General features: G+C 38.7%; 3 protein-coding genes and 1 non-coding gene across 4 annotated transcripts; 3 read left to right on the top strand and 1 right to left on the bottom strand.

Annotated features, from left to right (window-relative positions):
* Positions 1–3,323: 3,323 nt before the first annotated feature.
* Positions 3,324–4,010, top strand: LOC122664281 (protein MEN-8). Its single transcript, XM_043860032.1, has 2 exons — positions 3,324–3,605; positions 3,929–4,010. Exons 1-2 carry the CDS (start codon positions 3,341–3,343, stop codon positions 3,934–3,936), a joined length of 273 nt encoding a protein of 90 aa, XP_043715967.1. The 5' UTR covers positions 3,324–3,340; the 3' UTR covers positions 3,937–4,010.
* A 2,575-nt stretch (positions 4,011–6,585) lies between these two features.
* LOC122664282 (cytochrome P450 87A3-like) lies at positions 6,586–9,435 on the top strand. Its single transcript, XM_043860033.1, has 9 exons — positions 6,586–6,791; positions 7,022–7,352; positions 7,458–7,607; positions 8,135–8,386; positions 8,524–8,613; positions 8,715–8,793; positions 8,897–9,003; positions 9,124–9,248; positions 9,328–9,435. The coding sequence occupies exons 1-9, from the start codon at positions 6,592–6,594 to the stop codon at positions 9,419–9,421; spliced, it is 1,428 nt and encodes a 475-aa protein (XP_043715968.1). The 5' UTR covers positions 6,586–6,591; the 3' UTR covers positions 9,422–9,435.
* Positions 9,436–9,986: 551 nt separating this feature from the next.
* Positions 9,987–21,038, bottom strand: LOC122664280 (probable NOT transcription complex subunit VIP2). Its single transcript, XM_043860030.1, has 14 exons — positions 20,112–21,038; positions 19,703–19,811; positions 19,436–19,614; positions 19,296–19,344; positions 18,964–19,182; positions 13,462–13,668; positions 13,280–13,372; positions 11,830–11,918; positions 11,549–11,731; positions 11,029–11,448; positions 10,882–10,934; positions 10,741–10,782; positions 10,239–10,383; positions 9,987–10,129 (listed from the first exon to the last, which is right to left on the bottom strand). Exons 1-14 carry the CDS (start codon positions 20,127–20,129, stop codon positions 10,070–10,072), a joined length of 1,866 nt encoding a protein of 621 aa, XP_043715965.1. The 5' UTR covers positions 20,130–21,038; the 3' UTR covers positions 9,987–10,069.
* Positions 19,703–19,783, top strand: LOC122666440. Its single transcript, XR_006333629.1, has one exon. It is a non-coding gene; the product is annotated as a small nucleolar RNA snoR35 (small nucleolar RNA).
* Positions 21,039–24,091: the final 3,053 nt, after the last annotated feature.

The following is a 24,091-nucleotide window of genomic DNA, read 5'->3' as shown; positions in this document are numbered from 1 at the left end:
TGGAAATAAACCCCAAAAAAAAAAAAAAAATCATCATGTAAAATTTTATATCTACGGAGTAAAATTTACCGTGCAAAATTTTTCAAATAAAATTTTACATCGAAACAAACAGAGCCATTAATGAAATGGACAAAGGATCAACATATTGTTGGCTTGAGATGAAATCTTCCACACCAAGCCAATGAAAGCATGGAAGAGGGTTCCATATAGTTCGTATTCAAGAGAATCCCCACACTAGTGAGGAGAGAATGTGAGAGGGCAATTGATACTTAGCAATGTGGCCATCATTTCCTCTAATTAAATAAACCAACTCTATATATTCAATCCAGGGAGAAGCCTAATGAATACTGATAACATCTAACCTAAAAAAAATGCAAAAAGGACCGATTTGACATGGTCGATTCATACTCTAAATTTTAAAAATACTCTTATTTTTTGGATCTATGGACCGATTCCAGGGTTCTTAAAAGCTGATTTCAATCAATTCCGATGGATCGGAGTCATCACTATCCGATTCAGCATTTAAAACCTTGACAATGAATCAATGATGCTTTCTCTCTCCCCTCTTTACATAGTGTCAATGACACCTCTACAAGTGTATTTAGAACTTGACATCTTTTAATTTCAGATTGTCTTATTTCCAAAAGTTTGTTTAAGATTGGAGAATAGATAGATTTTTAAAAAATATTTTGAAAGTGACATATCGTTAGGTCATTGTCATGGACATTTTTTTTATACACATGACACTATTACTCTTATTAGAAAAAAAGAAAAGCATATTATACTACAAGAGTCACAAGACCAAAGGAAAAAGGTTGGGTATGCTAGCGGTATACTATATGTTAGCACCCTATATGTCTATCTCTTCTCTTCCCACCCTTTGAAGGGTAAGGAAGACATTTCAAGGGGGGTGAGGGAGAAAGAGATAGACACATAGCCTAAGAACAAAAAAGAAAACAACAAATTATTTAACACCTTAAGGGGTGTCAATAAGAAAATTTTATATAATGACATCTTTACACCTATGTACAAAATTGTTTGGTCAATTTCCTCAGAAAAATATCCTTTGCAATGTACTGATCTTGCGGTGCATTGCAGTTCGTAGTTGAGAGCTCGACACGTGGAAGACATGACATCCAACGGTGCCGAGCTCGAGAAGAAAAAAAAATTTGGTCAATCGAGCTTGCACCGTTGGATGAAGCATCTTTCATGTGTCATGCTCTCAAGCCCAAACTACAATGCACCGCAAGATCGGTGCACTGCAGAGGATTTTAATCTTTGATGTGCTCTCCTACTTAGATAAACCTATCCGAATGGATATCTTATCGTATGATAGCAAATTAAAGTAATTTTATGGAAAATAAAAAAATAATATATTGATAACTAACTAGGGAAAATGAGAGTTACAAAATGAGTATTTTACTAAAAAATAATAAATATTACAAAATGAGGACGTAAATAGCAACTCTCACAAATTTTATTTTATTTTATCTGTAGGTGAGAACAACTCCCACGAAACTACGAACAGATATAGGATCTTTGTCCCTTTCAGTTCGGGCAAGGAACTGGAGGAGATAATTTTTTGACAGATATATGCATTGCCTGTCTTCTGAATGGTTAATCATACTTGTATTCTTTTTATGATCATTATACCCTCTTCCATTGGACCCTTTTTCATTTGTCTCTCTCTATCCATCCCAACATCTCACCCCCATTCATGGTTTTAGTGCATGGTATCGATTCATGTTGTGGTTGTTGGTTTTTTGTAAAAATGGTTATTTTTTACTATTTAACCCCTCATCCAATCCATTTCAATAATATGACATAGTACAGGCATCGGTATCTGTCACCTTCAAAACCATATGGTATCGATCGTATCGAACGATTGGAAAACGATACCTCAAACCATGCCCCATCCTAATGAGTTGATGTGGTCCTTTCCACTTAAGTTCACCTTCACCTACATTATGATTGTTGGCATAAGTATTGCCATCAATAAAAAACGATTGAAACAAAGGCCAATAAGGACAAAAAATTTACAAATACTGTTTTTTTTTGTATTTATTTAACCCGAACTTATCTGGGACCAGGTCGGCCCCTAGGATTTTATTACTAGCAAAATCAAAAAATAAAGAATACAAGGGGGGACATTCCCGCCTTACCCCAACCCAAGAATCTACAAATTTCTCTCAAACACGCAACAAGGGAGTACACCCCTATACCAAAAACCCCAGCAGACACGTACAAATACAGTTAATAATCGGGAGGACTACGTATTGTATACAGATTATCAAAAAAAAAGAAACTACGTATTGTATACATATATCAGTCCATGTCTTCAGTGTGGTAGCGAGCTATTTGTATCCCAAATTTATTATTGTTCATAACTCAGCTAAACAAACTATTAAATCTGAATACTAAGGTCATTTTCCCAATTAAATATTTGTACATTTTATTTTAATTAGATTGGAGCTAATTATGTTTACGTGTTTACTTACCACATTGTTTTTTTGAAGGACTAGAGCTAGGGCTGTAAATGGATAACCGAAAATCCAAATTCAGATCGAATTCAATCTGCATTTGAATCCATCGAATCTTTTTTAGAAGTATCCATATTCGACCAAAAAATATTCGAATCCAATTACATCCGATCCGTATCCAAGCCGAATCCAATCCGTTTATAGGCCTAACTAAAGCTATCAGCGCAAACCAACCCAATTTCTAACTCATAACCTAATTTTCTCCATGTGACATGTCAGATGGAGCACAAGGTCCTTGCTTACATTTTATTTTTTGGAGGGGGGGACCTTGCTAGCTAAGCTATCAACGCAATCCAACCAAATTTGAACCCAATTCCCAACTCATAACATAACTTTTTTCCATGTGACATGTCAGATGGAGCCCCAAGGTCCTTGTTAGGAATGTCCAAAAAAAAACCCAACCAACCCTCACCCTCCCTAACCCGTCCTGAGCCCGGCCGGGCCAGGCCAGGCCGGACCTGGGTTGAGGCCTTGGGCTGAGCCCGGCCAGCCTATCACACAATTCATAATCTATCCTCTCATCACAAGTAAGGAGAAGCTAGTGAGATTAACCTCTTCTATTAAGGATGTGTGTAGAAAATGCATGGTTAGGAGGATCATAGTATCTTAATGACCAATTAAGTATCTCAATAGGCACAATTTTTATGTGTTGCAGGAGTAAATGAGTAGGTAAGTCACATAAGACCCACCTCCCTCACTCTCTACATCCATGACCATTAACTACACTGTAAGATATTATAAATGGAGGTGCAGTGGTGGACAGGGTAATTAGTAGTAGGAAGTTTGAAGAGAGAAAAGTAATGGCATCACTTAAGTTTATCATCTCTCTCTTGCTGGTTGTGGTTGCTCTTGTCACACAGGCTCAGGTGGCTCGATCACAGAATTGTGGAAATGAGCTTAATAGCTTGACTGTTTGTGCCCCTTTTGTGCTTCCTGGCTCACAAAACTCCAACCCCAGCTCTGAATGCTGCGCCGCAATAAGAGGTGTCGATCAGGGTTGCTACTGCAATACTATGAGGATTATCTCTCGTCTTCCTTCTCAATGCCAACAGTCTCCCATGACTTGTTAGTATTATCTCTCTTTCTCTCTTTTGCCTTTCTTAATGGACTTCTATGATCAGAACCGTCTCTAGGGAGCCCAGCGCCCAGGGGGCATCCAGCGGTTGAGTTGTGTCGCACACATCTCGGTTGCATGCTTAGGGATGTGTGCGGCACAGCCCAACGGCTGGCAGCACCCTGGGCGTGTTGAACTCCTAGGAGACGAGCTAAATTCTCTATAAGCACGTGGTGAAAGTGGTGATTCCCTTAAAATCATTTCTTATAAATGGTGTTTTCCGTCTATAGTCTTAATCACTGTTTCTTTAATCTTTGATGAACAGGTCCAACAGGTCCATGAGCAAGAGATTGGGCTCGGGGAGTGATCGACTGATCATTGAATAAATTGGAGTTACTAGCCGCAAGCCCGCAACAGTTGTTTTCCTTTTTTTTGGTTTTTCTTTCCTTTCTTTTTTGAAACTCCTCCGGTCACTCCTCTCGCTCATGAGACGAAGGGGTAATTAAAAGAAGATGTTAAGTTCTAAATACACCTAAGAATGTGCCATTTAGAAAATCTTTGTTTTTTATATTCTTAGTTACATTTCTGGCAATGAGATTTTTCTTTTTTGGGGGTGGGGGGGAGGAGGGTTGCTAGCTCTCAAATTTAGTGGTTTTCATGATTGCGAGTTCGCCAGCACTCCGATTGTATTGACTATTCCAAACCCTAACCTCACACAGCTGAGCAGGCTACTGCGTTAAGTTCTCCAACCCATTCGGCCTGACTAGCCACTCCAAGGGCATGTCGAATTTGGCTTGATCCTCCGATACCCACTACATCTGCTAAGCCTTTGACTGCTGTACCCTTCGCAATTGGGAGGATCACGACATGCTCCATTGAATGTGTCAAGATCCTTTGTAGCTACTCCAACTGTCTACTGCACATGTTTTAGTAATCGGAATCGGATTGATCAAATCAGCCACTCGCATTAGTATTAGCAAAAACCTATACCGATTACTGATCGATATTGTATCGGTGGATTGATACGGACTATAGGTAAAATAGGGGGAGGGAGGAACCATTTTAAAAAATAAAAAAATAAAACAAACAAAGAGAAAATCCATCCGATATAGACCAATCCGGATTGGTCTTGAACCAGTATGACTGGATGCCAATTCTTAAATCGCTGCTTCAGCATCAACTCATCAACTTCAACTCTAATCGATAATCATGTCCTTCCGCTGAATCGATTTTTTTTTTAATTTTTTTTTTTTTTTATAACACTGCTGAATCGATGATAACGTGAAATTTTGCAAGGTCTAAGAAAATCATAAAAAATAAAAATTTGGAACAAGTAATTTGAGTAAATATAAAACAATATAGGAGAGTGAGAGTAATTAGTTATTTCTTTTTATCTTTTCTATCATTTCGTTGGTGATTAATGGGGAAGGTGATGGTTGCTAATGGAACGCGTTAAATTAAATTCTTTAACTTATTTTATACTAAGCTAATCCAAACTAACATTTATACACTAGAATAGATCCCATTAGACACACAACAGATCACCACATTTTTCCAATCGTCTCCCTATATATTATTGATTAATTCATGAATGACTGATTGAAACGTTTAAAAGGTCTCTTACGGTTAAAAAAAATTTCTCATTGTAAAGGTCTCGGAGACAAGAGAAAATGATGGGAGGCTTTGAAAACTTTTTATCAGCTGATTCATCCGTGACCTGTGATTGAGACGGAAAATGGTATCTAATAATCTCTCTTAAATTGGACTGACACTAATACCGTATCGGTATCGGTAGAGGCTGAAGTGATACTTGATGGATATCCTATCGGTGTAATAGTACGGGTCTATAAATCATTTATCCAACTAATCTATATTGGTATCGGTCTTGGATCGATCGTATCGATATCCACCAATCCCAATACCTGACCAATCCCATATCGATGTAATAGTATGGACCAAGGGTACAAACATTTTGGAAAAAAAAATGTTTGTATCCATATCGGTATTGGCTGAACCTATACTTGATGGATATCATATTGGTGTAATAGTATGAATATTAAGGGTAAAATGGTTAAAAAGTCAATTATCAAAAGAAAAATGATGGTAAAATTATCCGAAACGAATCGATCCAACCAATTTGTATCGGCATCGATCTTGGATTGACTGTATCGATATCCACCAATCCCAATACCTGACCAATCCCATATCGGTGTAAAAGGACCAAGGGTTCAAACATTTGAAAAAAAAAAAAGAATTTTAAAGAAAAACAGGGGTAAAAGTTCTCAGCTTTGAACTTTTGATTCGAACCATTCTACGCGAAAGGCTACGTAGAGAGGAAAAGAGAAGGATGGGGTAGGAGCTAGATCTTCTACGGCGCAGCTTCCCGTTCGGCTTGTGCTGCGCAGACACAGGGCCGCACACAATGACCGCTTTACCTCCACTTGGGCAAGGCGATCATTACACGCAGTCCTGTATCTACGCAGCACAGACCGGACGGGGCAGCCCGCCGTAGAAGATCTGTTTCCGATGGGGCATTATCATGGTTGATGATGTCATCAAAAATCCATTTCCTTTCTTGTCAAACCCAAGGTTTGGGAAAAGCCACTAAGGGCACTAACACAAATTAGGCAATTAATCTTAGGACAGAGTTAACCCTACTCTAAAGGTGAAGGAAAACAGTAATTTTAGGATCAATTTGTCTCAACGGATTGGTGTGTTATTCCAATTGAAGGTGAGACAAGGTTGTGAAATTATGCCAACCTGATTCTTAATTTGGTATTAAGGAAGTGCAACCGCTCATTTAGAGTTTAGACATGTGATCATGTGCGCATTTCAAGTACGTAAGTCTGCAACTTTGGAGCGACGATCGGTACTAATCGAAAGCGTGTCAAAATAAAATCCATTTTAAGTCAGCTAGCAAGCCTATATATAATTAGTTCTCCCTCATTAGTCTCTCATATCAATCTAATTGCTTACATAAAAAACTTAAGCAAAGAAATGGAGCCCATTTTGTTATTCGCCATAGCAATTATTACCATATACATTACACATTGGGTTTACAGTTGGAGGAACCCGAAATGTAATGGTAAACTACCACCTGGTTCCATGGGGATACCTCTCCTTGGTGAGACTCTTCAATTCTTTTCCCCCTTCACATCAAATGATTTTTCTCCTTTTATCAAACACAGAATGGAAAGGTATATATATATTTTTTGTCACTCTCTTTATTATTAGGTCAAATGTTCTCTGTGCTATGGGCGCAGGCTGTATTCAGACACATGGGGATGGGCGAAATGATCACCCTGCCCCCCATGAATGGCTAGAACATGTGTCTAGATGCGGGCTGCGCTGCGGCACAGAAAACATCAACCCTATTGTTTGATCAAATAATATTTCATGTATTTCATTTCATGGCTATGATGATCAGATACGGATCGATATTTCGAACCAGTCTAGTTGGTCGGCCGGTTGTAGTATCGACTGATCAGGAATTTAACAATTTCATATTCCAGCAAGAGGGAAAGTTATTTGAGTTTTGGTACATGGATACCTTCACAGAGGTCATGTGGAATAAAAAAAGTGTGCCTTCTCTGCAAGGCTACATTCACAAGTATATAAGGAGCCTGATTTTGAATTTGACTGGTCCACAAAACCTGAAGGAAAAGCTTCTCTCTGAAATGGATCAAGCAACAATGAAACAGCTACAGTCTTGGTCTACCCAACATGCTAATGTCGATTTGAAAGAAGCAGTTGCCACGGTAAATTTAGAAGAATAGAGGGAATTTTATTTGGATGAAACAAATAAGAATTATATGGCATTGACTCAATGCATATAACCCCTTAAAATCTCCTTTTTCCTACAGATGGTATTAAACCTTGTATCCAAGAAGCTGATTAGTTATGATGAAGAAAAGTGCTCCAAGAAGCTGAGGGAGAGTTTTGCCGATATCATGGGGAGTCTTATCTCCTTTCCTTTGAAAATACCTGGCACTCCTTACTATAATGGTTTACAGGTGCGAGGTTCATTATCTTAAACAGATCATTTTTACTGTGATTATGTTAGGTATTTGATCGATACGTCAAAAGCTCCAGAGCTGATGGAATGCGTTAATCAAGTCTTTTAACTTATTTATACTAGGCTGGCCCAATCTAACGCTTATACACTAGATCGGCCATTAGGCACATAACAGATCACCATGCTAGCTTTTTAAACCGTTGAGGCTGTAGGTAGCCTTTTCCAAAGGACTCCACTCTGCTCCAAGGCTTTTGCCTTGCGGCAAATAACCCTTTCTTGACGGTTTTCACTCTACTCTACTCTACTCCAGGTAGCCCTTCTCTTAAGTAGCCATTTCTATGACTCGAACCCGTGACATGGTGACTGACTCTGATACCAAATGTCAGATACTTGATCTATACACCAAAAGCTCCAAAATTGACGAAACTTCGTGGTCCCATTAGGCATAGAACAAATTATTTGGAATTAATGGCTTTTGTTGGCTTTTAGTTTATAATCGTTCTAAATTTCAATACTTCATTGTAGGGGCGGAAGAAGGCAATAACATTGATAAGGAACATCTTATATCAAAGGCGCACATCACCTCCCAAGCACCATGGCGATTTTTTGGATCTCATGCTTGAGGAAATGAAGAAAGATAATACAATCCTTACAGAGGATCTCATTGTATCTTTAATATTCGCGCTCATCTTTGCTTTTTACGAAACAATTTCCGTATCCATAACGTTAACCATGAAATTTCTCACAGATCACCCTTCAGTGGTAGAAGAACTAACTGTATGTAATATACAACATTTCAAAGTCCCCCTATTAATTTTTTGGATTCTTTCTTTCTAATCTTTCAATTGCACTGGCAATGCCCTTTGAGATGATTCTGAACTTCTAAAACACAAGTACTGGTTATTATGTATCAGAAGGAGCATGAGATGATTCTACAAAAAAGAGAAAATAAGAACTCCAGAATCACATGGGAAGAATACAAATCAATGACTTTTACGACCATGGTGAGTTTGCAGAATCAATCCTTGTTAAGATGTACAGTTATGAGCTTAACCGGGTGTGTGGTGTGGCTTACTCTTAATTTTGTTCATCAATTCTGTTGCAGGTTATCAATGAATCACTCAGGTTGGGAAATCCAATCCCCTTGATTTTGAGAAAAACAATGGCAGATGTCCATATAAATGGTATGTTTGAGATATTAGAATGCTACTACTAGCTAGCTAGTATTTCTATTACTTGGTAATCCCTAGCTAAGATATCATCGATCTTTTGCTTCTAATTCCACAGGATACACAATTCCAGCCGGGTGGGCGGTTATGATTTGCCCTCCAGTGACTCATTTGGACCCTACCAAGTTTGCTGATCCCTTGACCTTCAATCCATGGCGATGGAAGGTACATTATGATTTATCTGATCAACACAACTCTAAGAAGATATATACTGTTATCTGATTTCTAGTACTTAACTCCAACCCATCTTCTGAATCATATATATTTCTGGGTTGAAAACACCAGGGCACAGAATCAAATCCAGGAAAGAATTTCATGGTTTTTGGTGGTGGAGCAAGATTTTGTGTTGGAGCGGAGTTTGCGAAGCTGCAGATAACCATCTTTCTACATCACTTGGTCACAAAATATAGGTACATTAATTTTGATTTGTGGGGCTTGGTAATTCATAGATGTTGCATATCAGACCTTTTTAAACATGAATTTTATCAGGTGGAAGGTAATAAAAGGAGGAGATATATTACGAGAACCTAATGTAAAGTTTCCAAATGGTTTTCAAGTTCAATTCTTGGAAAAACATAAATGAAGGCAGCTTATTCCAAGGGAAGAGCTCATCACTGCAAATGAATGCGACCTCATTGAAGACATGAAATATGATGTTTAAATAATAATGTCCAAAATAATTTCTCTCATCAAGCTTCTTTGTTACCAACGTCTTTCTCCTCCCTCCAATCTAAAGTCTAATTTATTTTCTCAATATTTGTAATTTCATTTTGAGTGGCATTATCCAGAAATTTCTTCTACTGGACTAAAGTCCACCGACGAAGAATGTAGCTCTTGGTTGAAATCCTGTTTCAACTATTAAGCCTATCAATAGTTAAGAGTGTTAATCCGATTCAATTCAAGATTCTCTAGGTAAACCCAAAACCAAACCATTTAATAACCGGTTTCAATGTTTTGTGTTTAAATGGTTTTATTAGTTTTTAAAATTTTTTAATTCAAACGACTTCTTTCTCGTCCCCAATTCTAATTTGCACGAAAGGGGGAAGCAATGGGTAGAAAAAAGAGGTTAAAAAATCTGTTGTAACCAGGTGAGTTACAAACAGATTTACCCAGAAAATAATGCGACAATCGGCAGCATGGCCAGATAAAACCAAATAAAAGACATCATTTTATGCTTTCATATGTCAACCCCAGCAACTAATAAAACTTTACAAATTGGAAACCCGTTTTGCTAATGTTGCGTCAACACTGGTCTCTTCTCCAACATTTCATAATGAAGGACAAAATTATCCTGCAAACCACCAACCATGCGAAAAGCTCAGATAATTTTCTTTGGAAGATGATTTTCACTTTTTATTTTTCAGCAAAACTTGACATGACAGGACTGCATTCATACAAACCTTCCCAATAGTTTGCCATGTATTTGGGTCAAAACAGAGATAGGAACCCCTTTCATACGTGTTCGTTTTAACCAGAGGCTCCATGTTGGAGACCCTTATGAGCCACAGTTGCAGATCTTTATGGTAGAACCAACCTCTGTTGTACCTGCAGAAAAATGGGCAAGATGCTGCTGTTAGTTTCTGAAACCAAGTTTTGTTGTAAGAAATATTTCTTGACAGTCAGGGAAAGTGGTGGGTGTTGAGGGAGTGAATAGAGGGAGAGATTGAGTCTCGGATCAAGAATATCAATTGATATCAAAACACACATTTTTATCCATCTGTGAGCGAGAAAGGAGAAAATCAGAACATGAGATTGTTAGATCCAGATAGTGTCATGCTCTTATTCTTTATTTTCCCCTATTGGATCTAAGGAAACAAGACAAATTGGGGCTTTGCATGGAAAAGCTTCCCAGTAGGTGGGGAGAGAAACCCAGTAAATAAAAACACAGATTCAGGAACATACAATTCATTAGCGGCATACAATTGGGCATCATCTTTTGGCATGCTGCAGACAAAGCAAAAGCAGATATGATGTCAGTTTTTGAATCTAGAGAAGGAGAAATACTTCCAACAGCAGACAGAGAATCCCAAGATAAAACTGTACCTGTAAAAAATATAAAACAATGTCTCTGGCTGGAATTTTGCAAAGTAGCCTTGCTACATCCACCACAACAGAGGCCGGGACCAAGAAAGAAATAAGATAACTAATTATCAGCATACTAATATAAATACTGTATTAAAGAAAACTCACATGTAGTGTAGGCGGTAGTTTAGCATAATAGCACTCTGGCACTGCGTATTCGAGTTCTCCCTTAGCAGGCTCATCAGACCAGGGGGAAGCAAACTTTTTGTGAATATCATTAGTTGAACTCAAATTCAGCCCAAGAGTTGTCAAATCAGTCCCTAGAGCGAGAGAATTCAGCTCTGGATTGCTCAATTTTATGACACTTAATAAACCAAGCAAGCCAAACCTATCAGGCACTGCCTGCATGGCCTTCACATTTTGATCTCTATATGACTGACCCACAGCAGACATTTGCTGCAATCGAAACTGAGACTGGCTCTGGAGCTGTTGATATTGATGAATAAGCTGGTCATACGATCCCAAACCAGAAACTGAATTGGGAGAGTTAACAGATCTCAATCCAGGTGGTGGCCCATTATTTTGAACCTGTGAAGAGAACAGGAATATATGAAAGAAAAAGTGTGTGAGAGAGAGGGGGGTAGGAACCGGAAAGCCACAGAACAGTAAGTAGAACCAAATACCACACCTGCGAGTGATAGCTTGCATGGGAAGATGGGAATAGATCAGAACCATGGATATGGAGTAGATCTTGGCTATTTGCGGATCTGAAGGGAACCCCACTACCACCCACTGATGGAGAATGCTGCTGTTGTTGCTGGCGATGGGATGCATATGTACCTCCTAAGCTGAAGCCACTTGATCTCCCTATCTGTATAGAAAGATACATGGTCAAATTTGAATAAAGGAACAGAATAATATTATGAGTTTTCTGGCTAGCACATCTGCCATGCCTAAGTTGCAACTCACAGGGAAGTGCTGGGATTGCATCATAGACATGGCACTGTCATTAACTTGTTCTTTTTGGTGCAGATCCATTGCATAATCAGTATTGCCACCTGCATAAGAATCACAGTTATCAACACACACCACAGTCACACAACAAATAACACCATGAAACAAACAACTATTCCGGTCTTAATATGATAGAAAAATGTCCCCTGCAAGGAATGAATAAAATACAACAAATTAAAAGGTAAGCAACAAGAGGGAGTTCTAAGGCATAGTTGATACTCTTTGACATAGTGGCCCTTTCAGGATAGTTGAGTTAGCACTGCCCTTAATTAGATTTAAGGACAATAGCTTCAGAAGGTGTGGGATGTCAATCTCAAAAAATGTAATGCTAATTAAAGTCTAAACAGAGGACTGATGGAGCAAAAAAAAAAGGGCACAAATTTTATTGATTGGCGTTGAAGGCAACAAATAATCAAAAATCGATATATTAGTAATTATGTACTTTAGTAGACAGCTTCATGCCAAATTACACTAGATCCTGGTCTCAATGTTAATGATTTGATGGCAACAAGGCCTAGTGAATCACGAGGCAGGCCAACAGATGAACAAAGAAAATGCAAGCAGGCTAAAAAGCAGACCAACAGACTTGACAAGTCGAGCAAACCAATTAAAACAAAATGAATTAAATCTTACTGTTCATAAACACCCCAGGAAACTCCCATACGAAATTCCAAGAATTATAGAGAGCACACAGGATTGTCAGCTGAAAGGGAACAATCTAAAAACGGATTTCCACCCATTAGGACCTTTGCAGAGGCAGATTATTCCAGAGGAAGACTAAAGTCATTGCAAGCAAGCAGGACATGACTAAAATCTAGCCACCAGCTTGAGAACAGATGTTTCTTCTCAACATAAAAAAACACTTGCTAAGGCAGGTTAAAAGCAGGGCTACATTTAATCTTAGGCAAGCCAGGCATGTGGCATTTGTGAGCTTCAGAACTGGGGGAGGTGCTGTACATTCATGTCCCATATAGTATGTTACTGGGATCATAGGAGGATTACTCTTTTTTATAGTAGTTATGTATTCCTCATCTCCTATCACAGCTCAATTGAATGGGAAAAATACTCTAGAATTTTATGTAAGGCTATATTGTTTACTGCTTAGTAGAAGAAGTCTCAAACTTTTTTCTTCTTGGTTTACACACAAAAAAAATAGCCTCAACCAAAAAAGATAGTACAACAAGCACATGGAAACAGGATGGGAAAAAAGTCTATTGTAGCAACTCACAGCTGAGAAATTTCAGTAGGAAGATTATTACAGGAACTCAAATCCAAATTCATAAGGTGCTAGCCCAATAATGTCATATAATGTTTCGAAAAGGTAAAATTCTGACATTTAACTAATATAAAACAAGGACACAATCAGCATCATATCATGGAATGGTTACAAGCATAAGTTGAACACCTTTATATCCAGGTAACGCTGGAAAATCTTCATTTTGGATGCTGAATTCTTGGTTTTGTTGGAGAACACCAACACTCTGCTTCCGTAGAGAACCTGTTGGTCAAGGGGTTAAGAATCTGTTGCAAAACAAAGCACCTAAAGGAAAATATCAGAAAGTAGAACATGTAAGCACATTGATTTACCCAATTGACCTTGTGAACCACCAGCAGAACTTGGGCGTCCACTCAACTGAGGAAAATCGTTTATATCAAAAGGAGAATTGTCATTAGAGTTAACATCATTTAGCATTCCCATGGAACTTAAGGCATTATTCCCTCCTTGGACTTGGCTTTGAGATAAAGGGCCACCAGGAGAATAAGAATTTCCTAGTATTGATAACACCTGCGGTGCTGAATTTAGTTCATGTTATTTCTTATAGCCAGGGGAACAAAAAAAAAAGCACGGAATCAAAACAAAATCCATATATTACCAAGATCAGAATGCAAATTTCCAGTTCCACCAATGGTTTAACAAAGAAAATTATAAATAGTCTTACCAACAAATACATAGAATTCACAAGGAACCAGAAAGGCAGGAACAGAACAAACTTCTTAAACAAAGGACCTAAATATAATACTGGTTGAGAACAGAAAAAGGAAAAATTACCTCCATATGCAGATCTTGAATTTAATTCATATAACACCGTTTTCACAGATACTGAGAGAAGATAACCTCAACCTAAATGTTCTATGTTTCCTTAATCATCAAAGAGAATCAATTCCACCAAGGATGGGTGGTGGAGGGCCGGTTAGAGAAGAGAGAAAAATCTGAGGGGAGGGAGAGAATCACGAACCACACACTCATATGAGCAACCCAATATCACTTTGTATTTTCAAATCTGTCTTCAAACGTTGGGTACATGCAATTATATAAAGAAAAACAAACAAGACTCCTAATTAGACTCTAACACTGAAACTAACTTGCAATCCAACTCTATCTCCTATCCCTACGTATCCAACTGAAAACATGATAAAAAAGACATAAAGACTAAGTAATCTACTTCCATCCCTTATTAGACCAAAAGGCCGGGTTGGACCAGTTCCATCTAGGTTTGGGTTCCCAAAGCCAGTTGTACTAGAAAACCAGTTGAGTGCTACTGCATCAATTCTCCTCCTCTGAAAAGAACTCAACTCTGTCGGGTTTGGATAAGGACCAAGGAGGCCATCTGAGTCAACAAGACGGAAGGGGAATGATCCCGCTACCTTCTTAAGCTTAATGTCAGTGAGATCTTTAGTGGGAAGAAACTTCATTTCCTTGTTGCCCCATGCTTGAAAGAGTAGGCATTCGTATACCCACAATGTTGTGTCTTCTTATCAAACAACCACGATCGATCAAGAAGAATATGACACACCTTCAGAGGGAGGACGCTACATTGTACTGTGTCCACAAATCCATCAATAGAGTATGTGAGCAAACACCTATCAGTAATCTTGAGGTTAGTGTTCTTCACCCATACAACTTTGTAGGGAAATTTGGATGTAGCTCTATTTACAATCCCAGCGTATGAACAACGCATTCAAAGACAACATTAGTGCAACAACCTCCATCGATCACCATGTTGCATATTTGGTTATTACACTTCACACGAGTCTGAAGATACTGTTGTGGCGCCAATCTTCATCCTTAGTGACCTTGTGAGTGGTCAAAACAGGATGAAGAACATAACAAGGGTGTCGCTCCTCATCACTATCATTGTTGTTGACTTCACCCTGCTCACTGCCTACAAATTATAAACTAAGGAGCTCTTCTGGTTCATAAGGTATAAAAAATCCTTATAAATATAAGCTATCAAATGGTTGGAACACTGAGCACTAATATGCCCGTACCCTTTGCACATAAAACATTGAACGGCAGCCTTTGGCATCACAGGAGGTTTGTCGAAACCACGCCGAGGTGGAGAATATGGTCGGTTACGTCGTGAAGATGCCATAGATGACCCACTAGCCTGTGGTCTATTGAATGACTTTTCCTGGGGAGAAGATTGTTGTTGACCGGATCTGTCACCCTTCGGAAAAGTATCTGTACAAGTCTTCCAAGAGTAAGGTTGCTTCAGACTGTCTTCTACCTGATATGCTACCTGTACAGCATCCCCCATCTTAGGCAGTCTATTGGATGCTAATGCAACATTGAGTTGATGGGGCAAACCATTGCGGAATTATGCTACCAATACATCTTTATCCCACTCAAAATCAGATTGAGTGGCTACATAGTAGAAGTTGGTGACATACTCCTCAACTGTCATGCTTTCCTGTCTCAATTGTACAAACCTGAGGTGCATACACTACTTGTGGTCGGTGGGCAAGATTCTCTCATTCATGGCTTCACTCATCTCAGCCCAAGTAGTGACTAACCCAATGCCTCAAGGCTGATTCTGTTGTTGGAGCTTGATCCACCAGAGTTGATCCATGCCCTTCAGTTTAGCCTCTGCAAATAAGATCTTTCTGGCTTCAGTCAACCCGTCCCATCTGAAAAATATCTCCAAACTGTGAATCCCATCAAGGTTTTGCTCTAGATTGCTATCCCCATAAAAATTGCGGATATCCAGCTTAGCTCCCCTCTTTCAGCTTCATAAAGAGTATCACCATATCAACTAGCTCTATATGGAGGACTTGGGTGTCTATGTATCATTCTATTGTGCAAGATGCTTTGTAGTTTCAAGTTTCTACTTTTAACTATTTCTTAAATAATTAATCAATATTATGTTCCTTCATCCATGGTTGCATAATTTACTTGTTTTACTTCCCAATTATGCCTTATAGTTCGACCACTGAGAGAGAGTGGTTGTAAAGAGGCTCGATCGCAGGGAGAGAATGGGCGGTATTATTCTTTAGCTTACTCGTTTGGTAGCGGTGTAGCAGCAAGTGATTCTTAAAGGTGAAGCAGCACCCTCAATTCATTCATATCTTACTCCAGTTAGGGATTCCCGGTCTCTCATATGCTTGGGTGTTTGAAGTCGGTGACTCTCTATAGTACTCCCATCTTCATTCACCACACTTGTACTAAAACAATATGTAGAATAAGCAATATTACATAAGGTATACAATAGGGTTCAACATTTATTGCCAACCAACGGTGCAAATCCAAAACACCACTGTGTATTTTTTTATTTTTTTTTTACAATTTGAAGGTTTACATGTGTTTATTTAGCCTAAAACAATGTTACCCTCAAGTATCGGAGCCTACTATGGTTGTTCGCCCACCGAAACAACAAATCGAAACAAGCAGGGAAAAATGCATCATTTCGGCGAGATGTCGCCGAAATTTTGGTATTTCGGTGGTTTCGACCTAACCGAAACTCCAAAAACGAGTTCTTGAAGGTCAATTTTTGTATTGGTTTGACCTTTTTAGGAGTTGAACTGTTGGAGAATCTCACTATTGGCCACCATGGTTAGGATATGGATGAAATCTCCAAATTGGTGGCGATCCTGGAGTTCGGAAACCCTATTCAGAATCACTATGAGCCCACTCGGATAATATAGAAATCCAATAGTCAAGTGAATGGCAAAATTGTAAATAAAAGAAATCAAGCTAACAACAAAAACAATTCCAGTAAGTGGAATAGCACGTATGATGGGAAGGGTATTCTTGGAAGGACAAGAAACTAAGAGTTAAAAGGAATTAAAGATGGGGAAGGGGCATTATTGGAAAAAAAGAATAAAACTTAAAAAGCAAATAAGGTTTAAAAGAAAGTGGGGGTGGGGAAGAAGACGTAACTGAGTCGTCTTCTACCTCTGGAGAACAAGCGGTGGATGGAGTTCGAGTTCAAACAATGGCTGCAGTCTTCTAAAACCAGGTATGAATTCTTCCTCTCTTTTTTTTGCTCTCTATGCTAGCATAACCATAAAGCCGGGGGGGGGGGGGGGACTCGATCAAGATCACGGGGGAAAAGGCGGGCAGTGAGGGGATTGTTTGTGGGAACCGGAGGCAGGGGTTGCCTGTTGAAATCAAGGGGAGAGGTTTGTTGTGGGAATCAAAGGGATGGGATGATGATACCATAGGGGGTTAGGGTTTGATAGCGCAGGGGAAGGGAGGGAAAGTCTTGAATAGAAAAGGGAAGTAGAGATTACTGACCACCAAAGGAAACTGCTGGTCTCATTAATGCAAAACAGTAACATAGAAAAAGAAAAAAAAATAATAAGAAAGAAGGAGGAAAAACAAGGAGAGAGAGAGAGGACAAACCCTACCTTATCAGGAAAGAGAGAGATTGAGGGGGAGGAAGATGGATGTGTTTCGGCTCTGATACCAAATTGGTGGAGGGCCGGTTAGAGAAGAGGGAAAATCTAAGATGGAGTCTCAGAGTTGCAGGGGAGGGAGAGAATCAGGAACAAAACACTCACATGAACTCAATATCACTTGGTATTTTCAAATTTGTCTTGCAAGGTTGGGTACATACAATTATTTAAAGAAAAACAAATAAGACTCCTAACTAGACTCTAATACTGAAATTAACTTGCAATCCAACTTTATCTCCTATTCTTACGTATCCAACTAAAACATGAAAAAAAGGACATAAAACTAAGTAAACTACTTCCAATCCTTACTAGAGCAAAATTCCGGGTTGGACCGGTTCCGTTCCAACCAGTCGAGTGCTACTGCATCAATGGGAACACACAAAGACACTGATTAGCAATTAGTACCCACATAATTCAAGTGTAGGTTCATTTCTCTTAAAGTTCATAAGCACCAAAAGACAGAACAGTCCCCCATCTATTGAGAAAAAATCTGGTGGTATAACAATTAAAAAAGAAGAAAAACATAAATTATTTACTGCTTATATAGGATATTCAATTCTTGAAAGGACCCTAATGGTTTAACACATTCAGTTGTTTCAAATAGGGAAAGAGGATGTATCTAATCAACCAATGAGTAATAAAACCTTATATGATACACAACCTGCCAACTTATCCACCCTTCACTTGGACCACAAGCTATAAAATACAGATTCATCAAGAAGTGCCAATATGTAGCATAGTTATCAAGGCGTCGCCATGGCATCCAGCTCCTTGGTCCCCTTGGACGCCTTGGGCGCCTTGCCGCCATAGCGGTGTCGCCTTGATTTTTCCCCCTCTAAAACGCCATGGTCGCCTTCCCGCCTTGATAACTATGATACGTAGCTCTAACTTGGATAGGTCTTAAAAAATGTCAAAATATGAACATGACAATATAAAGACATTGTATGTGTAGTGATATGTTCCAGAATACATGACAACTTAATTGTTGTGACCATTTTCGAGGCTAAAAGCCAAAAAGAAAAGGCATGAATAACAATAAATGTTGAAACTCTTAAGAAAAACTTGACATAATATGTTTTTCAATCATCTTACGGACAGCAGACCATCAAGTTCTCATTAAAGTTCTACACAATCTCAGAAAATTTCTTCCAAATTTTTTTATCAATGAAAAATTGCACTAATTGGACTTGCATGATACCATAATTACTACAAGACATACATGAGAATCCATCTCAAATGTAACATATCTAAAATATAATCACATCAGTATTTCCCATCAATTGTTACCATGCAATCCATGGATCTGTAAGACAGTAAAAAACAAATGCAAGAGTATCAACTAAGAAAACTACAGTTTTGTTTTGGTGATTATCAAACTAAATAAGAATTTCAAATGAGATTAAAAACCACTACCTTGTGGAAGCATGCCACCCATTAGTCTGTTAGGTCCTTGTACACTAAGACTACCAGACCCGCTATTTCCCGTCAAATTCAAACGAGAAGCAAGACCAGACACGGACAGTCCTCCAGCAGAACTTAAGCTCCTTCCCACATTGCCCGCACCAACAATGTTCCCCATTGAGCTTGTAATTCGAGGAACAGTGTTTCCTATGATTGGAGCGACTCCCAATCCTAGAACAACATACCAATTACTAGTGATGGTGAAAATCACGGAAATACAGGAAGAGGACCAGAAACTTGATACATACTCCTAGAAATTATAGATATTCTTAGAACACTCATACCTCCTCTATTAGTGACCCCAGAATGCCCATGTGAGCTGGCATGAGAGATCTGCATGTCAGAGAGAAAATGTACATTTAAGCTAGATTTCTAAAAGTGTGAGTGTAGACATGGGTATCCAGGCAAACTCCAAAACAGATACCTGAGAAAGAGCAACAGGAAGGTTGTTCGATGCAAAACGTCCAGTAGAAAGACTTCCTGCAGGTTGTTGGACACCATTTGGCGGGACACTGGTCATTGCTGAGTTTCTTGATGCAAGTGTGCCTGGCATGTTGGGAATGTTGAAGCTCCCATGAATGTTATGCATTCCTTGAACATTTCCTATCAAATAGAAACCAACACAATTGAGTTACACTGGGATAAATTGCTAAAACACATATTATTGAAAATCACAGCATTAACCACTAACCAGTGTGATGAAAAACAGGGGCAGTGGAAGCAGACTGTACAGAAAACGGTGATCCAAAAGGCCTTCCTGCAGTGTCTTGATGATTTGAGGATGATCCGTTGAGCCCTGACTGCAAATGAAAATTCCTTAAATTTTACAAAAGCAAACAGAGCAAGCACATGTTTGGGACGATTGGAGTTACAACTTAAACAGCTCGTGGAAGCTCCTCATGACCAAATTAGAATACCCCCCCACCTTTGATAGGTAAAGGAATACAACTGTTTGTTCATCAAGTGACTCACCAACAAGTTTAAAGCAATTGTGGCATTCATTGATGTATATCAGAATATCCACCAAATTATACCAACCACAATTACTAGCATTCCAGTAGCTAAAAATGTTTAAGTATAGTGCAAAGAAGAGTGAATACATTGAATAGGCCTGACATTGCAAAATCATCCAAACTTGCACAAGAGCATTCCTTGCCGTGAAGCAGCTGTTGTCGCCGGTATTATTAAAAGAATAATTCCTGCTTTAGTAATTCTTATCCACAGACCTGGAGTCCAATCTAAAAATTAAATGATAGGATAGAAGGGGGAAAAAATGAACCAGACTTTCCAGAACCATATTAAGATCCATAATTTTGTTAGAAATTAAGCTACAAATCCAAATTTATTTCAATCTTCCCCTCTTAACGAATAGGAAGAGAACAAAAGGTACGGCTGACAGTTCTCAACATGCATTCAATCAAAAATGTTCAAGAAAGCAGCTAGGGGAGTGAACACTTACTCCATAAATAATCCTAATAGTCGAAAAACGTATAAAACGAATGACGAAAATGATGAATTGCAACTAAATGGAACTATTCATGGAAAAAAAAATAGCAAGAGTCTATATTCCTAGAACCCTAGTCAAATGAACACCCCCCCCCCCACTTTTTTTTCTTCCAAGAACTAAAACGATAGGGAAAAGAGATCCAGCTTTGTAACAGGATGATTTCTCCTTCTTCTTCTTCTCTTTTAAACCATACAATGTCGACGTTAATGAATAAACAGTAGCAGGGAGGAGATGGACGAATTCTACATACCTTCGAAATCAGTAATCTGAATCCGAGGGAAAAAAAGTTAGGAAATCAAATTTTCCCGCGAATATGTTAGTGAAACGGAGTGAGAAGTATTTCAAGAACGATAAATCACTGAACTCTGCCTCTGGAGGAGAAAGGGAACGGAGAACCTCAGGCATAAAAAAGAAGGAAATGGCGAACGATCTGAACAACAACCGACAGAAAACTAAAACAGATGAATTAAAAACGGCTAACCTTCTGATCCAAAGAAACGAAGTCCGTTCAAGAAACCCTTGAAACGAAACCTAAATCGAGCTATGGAGGTCGAACCCTCTGGATACACCAATGTCGTCTGAAGTCTACAAACTAGTTGTTGCTGTCCAGCGTGCACTTCACAAAAGTGGTTGCTCGAAAATAGTGTTCATCGCGGCGTAACTGCTCTCGCCCAGAGGGGTGGAAGTGTTTCCCATAGGCCAGGCATCGTTGAACCAGTGACTGATCTAGAATGGGTCTCGCCCGGGATCAGCACAACCCCTTGGATCCTAGCTAAGCCCATGTAAGTTTTGGGCCAGCCCATACTTCACTCATTCCCTTTGACAAGAGAATTCTCTTCAATCAGAAACAAAACCAAGACAAAGCTCTTTGAGGCTGTGTTTGGTTGGCAAGAGATGGATAGAAAAGAAATCATAAGAAGCTTTTGTTTCTTTGTTGTTTGGTTGTAATAGAAAAGAAAAGGAAATTTAAAATTTAAAAAAAAAAAAAAAAAAAAAAAACAAAAAAATGACAAAGTGAGAGAAGGCTACCCTACCTGGCCCAGTTCCCCAGTGCCTGTAATAGGGGGCGCAATAACCACCCTACCCATGCCCGAACACTCTGCCTGGGTAGGGTCCACCCTCCCTTATTATAGGCACTGGGAGAACTGGACCGGGCATGGAACCGGAGGAGATAATTTTCCGAAGAGAGAGGGGGGTGTCTGAGCACTTTAACTCCTTTCACACTGGTTACTGGACATGAGAAGCTTATGGATATCGTAGAAGCAAAGGATCTATTTTGAAAGCTTTCAGGTCTCTGGGCATTTGGGACCTCTCTCCTTCTCTTCTTCTTCACCTTCTGTATCAGACCTCTAATGGCTGATGATGGAACAAAACCCAATTTCGCCCCTTTCAAGCCAAGCATCTCTGTGATTGTTGGAGTCTTAACGACCCTTTTCTCTACCACATTTCTTCTTCTTCTTCTTCTTCTATATGTGAAGCACTGCAAGACAAACAATGGATATGGAGTTTACCAGGTAATCACTACCCAAGAGTGATGTTGCGGCGAGGAAGAACTCAAGGATCGATTAGGCGATCATGGTCATTGAGTTGCTACTGGTAGTTTGATCAATTGTGCCGTAGGGGGGAAAATGAAATTTGCAAATGCACTCTCCACTAGAGCGAGAAAAGCAATAAAGAAGAGAAAGAGGGAAAGAGAAAACACTGCACAATCACACTGTTATGCTTTCGTCTAGCACAAGGCTCCCGCAGCTCCGCAAATACTGCACAAACCCACAAGCTTCCCTAGTAGCTATACTTCCACTACCGGCAAACCTGGCTGTGTTCTAACTCCATTACCATTTGAGTCATTTGCATGCGCACGGCCATGATCCCTTCTTTTTCTCTCCTTTTCAGGATTTTTCTTGTGAAAATCCATTTTTTCTTACCATTCTCATGTTTTATCTATCCAATCCCTGCTTGACATGTGGTCCGACTTGGGTTACAAGTAACCGGCCCTCGGTCAGAAAAGCGGGGGCTACAGACGAGACAGTTAAGGCTTATAACCGTAATTTGCGTGCAAGAAGATGGAAGATCCCGAGATCTAAGGAGAGAATCCCCCTTCTTGCAAGGGTTTCCTAATACGAGCATACGGGGACCACCTTACCAAAAAGGAAAGCCCTTTGGCAGATCCAAGAAGTATCATAGGAAAGGGATTGGTAATGAACTTGTATAAATAGGGGTCTTTGCACCCATGTATTTCATTCTTCTTCTTTGATCAATAGAAAAATCAAGAAACCTTAAAAAGTAGTCTTCGTTTTTCCATAATCTTTTCTAGCCCCAGGCTAGCGTGAGAGTTGTAGACTTGCAGTGTTCGAGGATCTTTCTTTGAGCATTATTCTTTGTGTAACACATTGTTTTTTAGGTAAATTTAAATTTCAAAAAATTGAATCTTCCGTCCATCAGTGGACAACCAAACACAGACTAACAAAATTGAGAAGTTTATTAGGATGTAGTTTCCTTTTACCCACGAAAAGAAAGTATTGCACCATGGGTATTAACGAGGTGGGATGAGGATCATAATGAGGTCAGGGACATTTTCGAATTTTCGTTATACAATAGAGAATATTAATGATTGTCAGATCATGAGTTTTCATGAACAACCACTTAATCGGTTGATCGATGGCTTGCGAAGTTAAGAAAAGAAAAAACATAATGAAACAAAAATCATGATGATGCAATGGTTGATTTATTTGTCTCCTCAAAAAAAAAAAAAATTTCTATTATATAGAAAAAATATTTTCTGAGTCACTAGGATTCAGGGTGTGCTGGAACCCTCTCTTTGACTCTTTTTTCTCTTTGCATGAAATGACCTTGTTGCCCTCCTATGTACAAACCGATCTGCTACACCTTGTTGGTGTGCTTCTCTATGTCGGTTAAGAACTTTCACTCGTTTATATAAAGCTTTTTAAATTTAAAAGGGTGCATTTTGTTGTCACCAATATGTTGAAGTGATAATTGTAACCTTCTTTTGATTGCCCATTGTCTTATCCCCAAAAATTAAATATGTAAAGGTAAAAAATATTTCAAAATAATTTAGAAATGACTTGTCATTATGTCATTTTTAAACTTTGTAAATGATTGGATTTATCCTCCTTTTTTTTTAATGTGTTACACTACAAAGGCAAAAAAGCCAAATTTAAAAAAAAAAAAAACAGGTTAAATAAAAGGTGACATTTTTCACCAACCTATATTACAACAATATTTCCCCTCAAATTAAAGGTGACAATTTTAGTTATATTTATTGTTAAATGGTTTATTTTGACACCAAGTGTCAAATAATTTGTAACTTTTTTTATTTTCCCTTTTAATATAATGCACTTAATCTTTTACTTGTGACAAAATTTTGTTAGTTCACATGTGTGCTCAAAAGGTAGCAAAATAGATGCTTGTAATCTTGAATCCTTATGTTTTTTTTTTTTTTTTTGGGATGAATTTGAATCCTTATGTTGTGTTAGCCTCCCTTTGGAATAAATTTCCCATTTACCCACAAAAAAAAAGTATGCAAAATAATGATAACTCTTGACAATTACATAT

This window comes from Telopea speciosissima, chromosome 6 (genome assembly GCF_018873765.1).
Source record: "Telopea speciosissima isolate NSW1024214 ecotype Mountain lineage chromosome 6, Tspe_v1, whole genome shotgun sequence".
In the NCBI taxonomy this organism is placed as follows: domain Eukaryota; kingdom Viridiplantae; phylum Streptophyta; class Magnoliopsida; order Proteales; family Proteaceae; genus Telopea; species Telopea speciosissima.
Note: the sequence above shows the minus strand (reverse complement) of the source record. Positions and strands in the feature narration are given on the sequence as shown.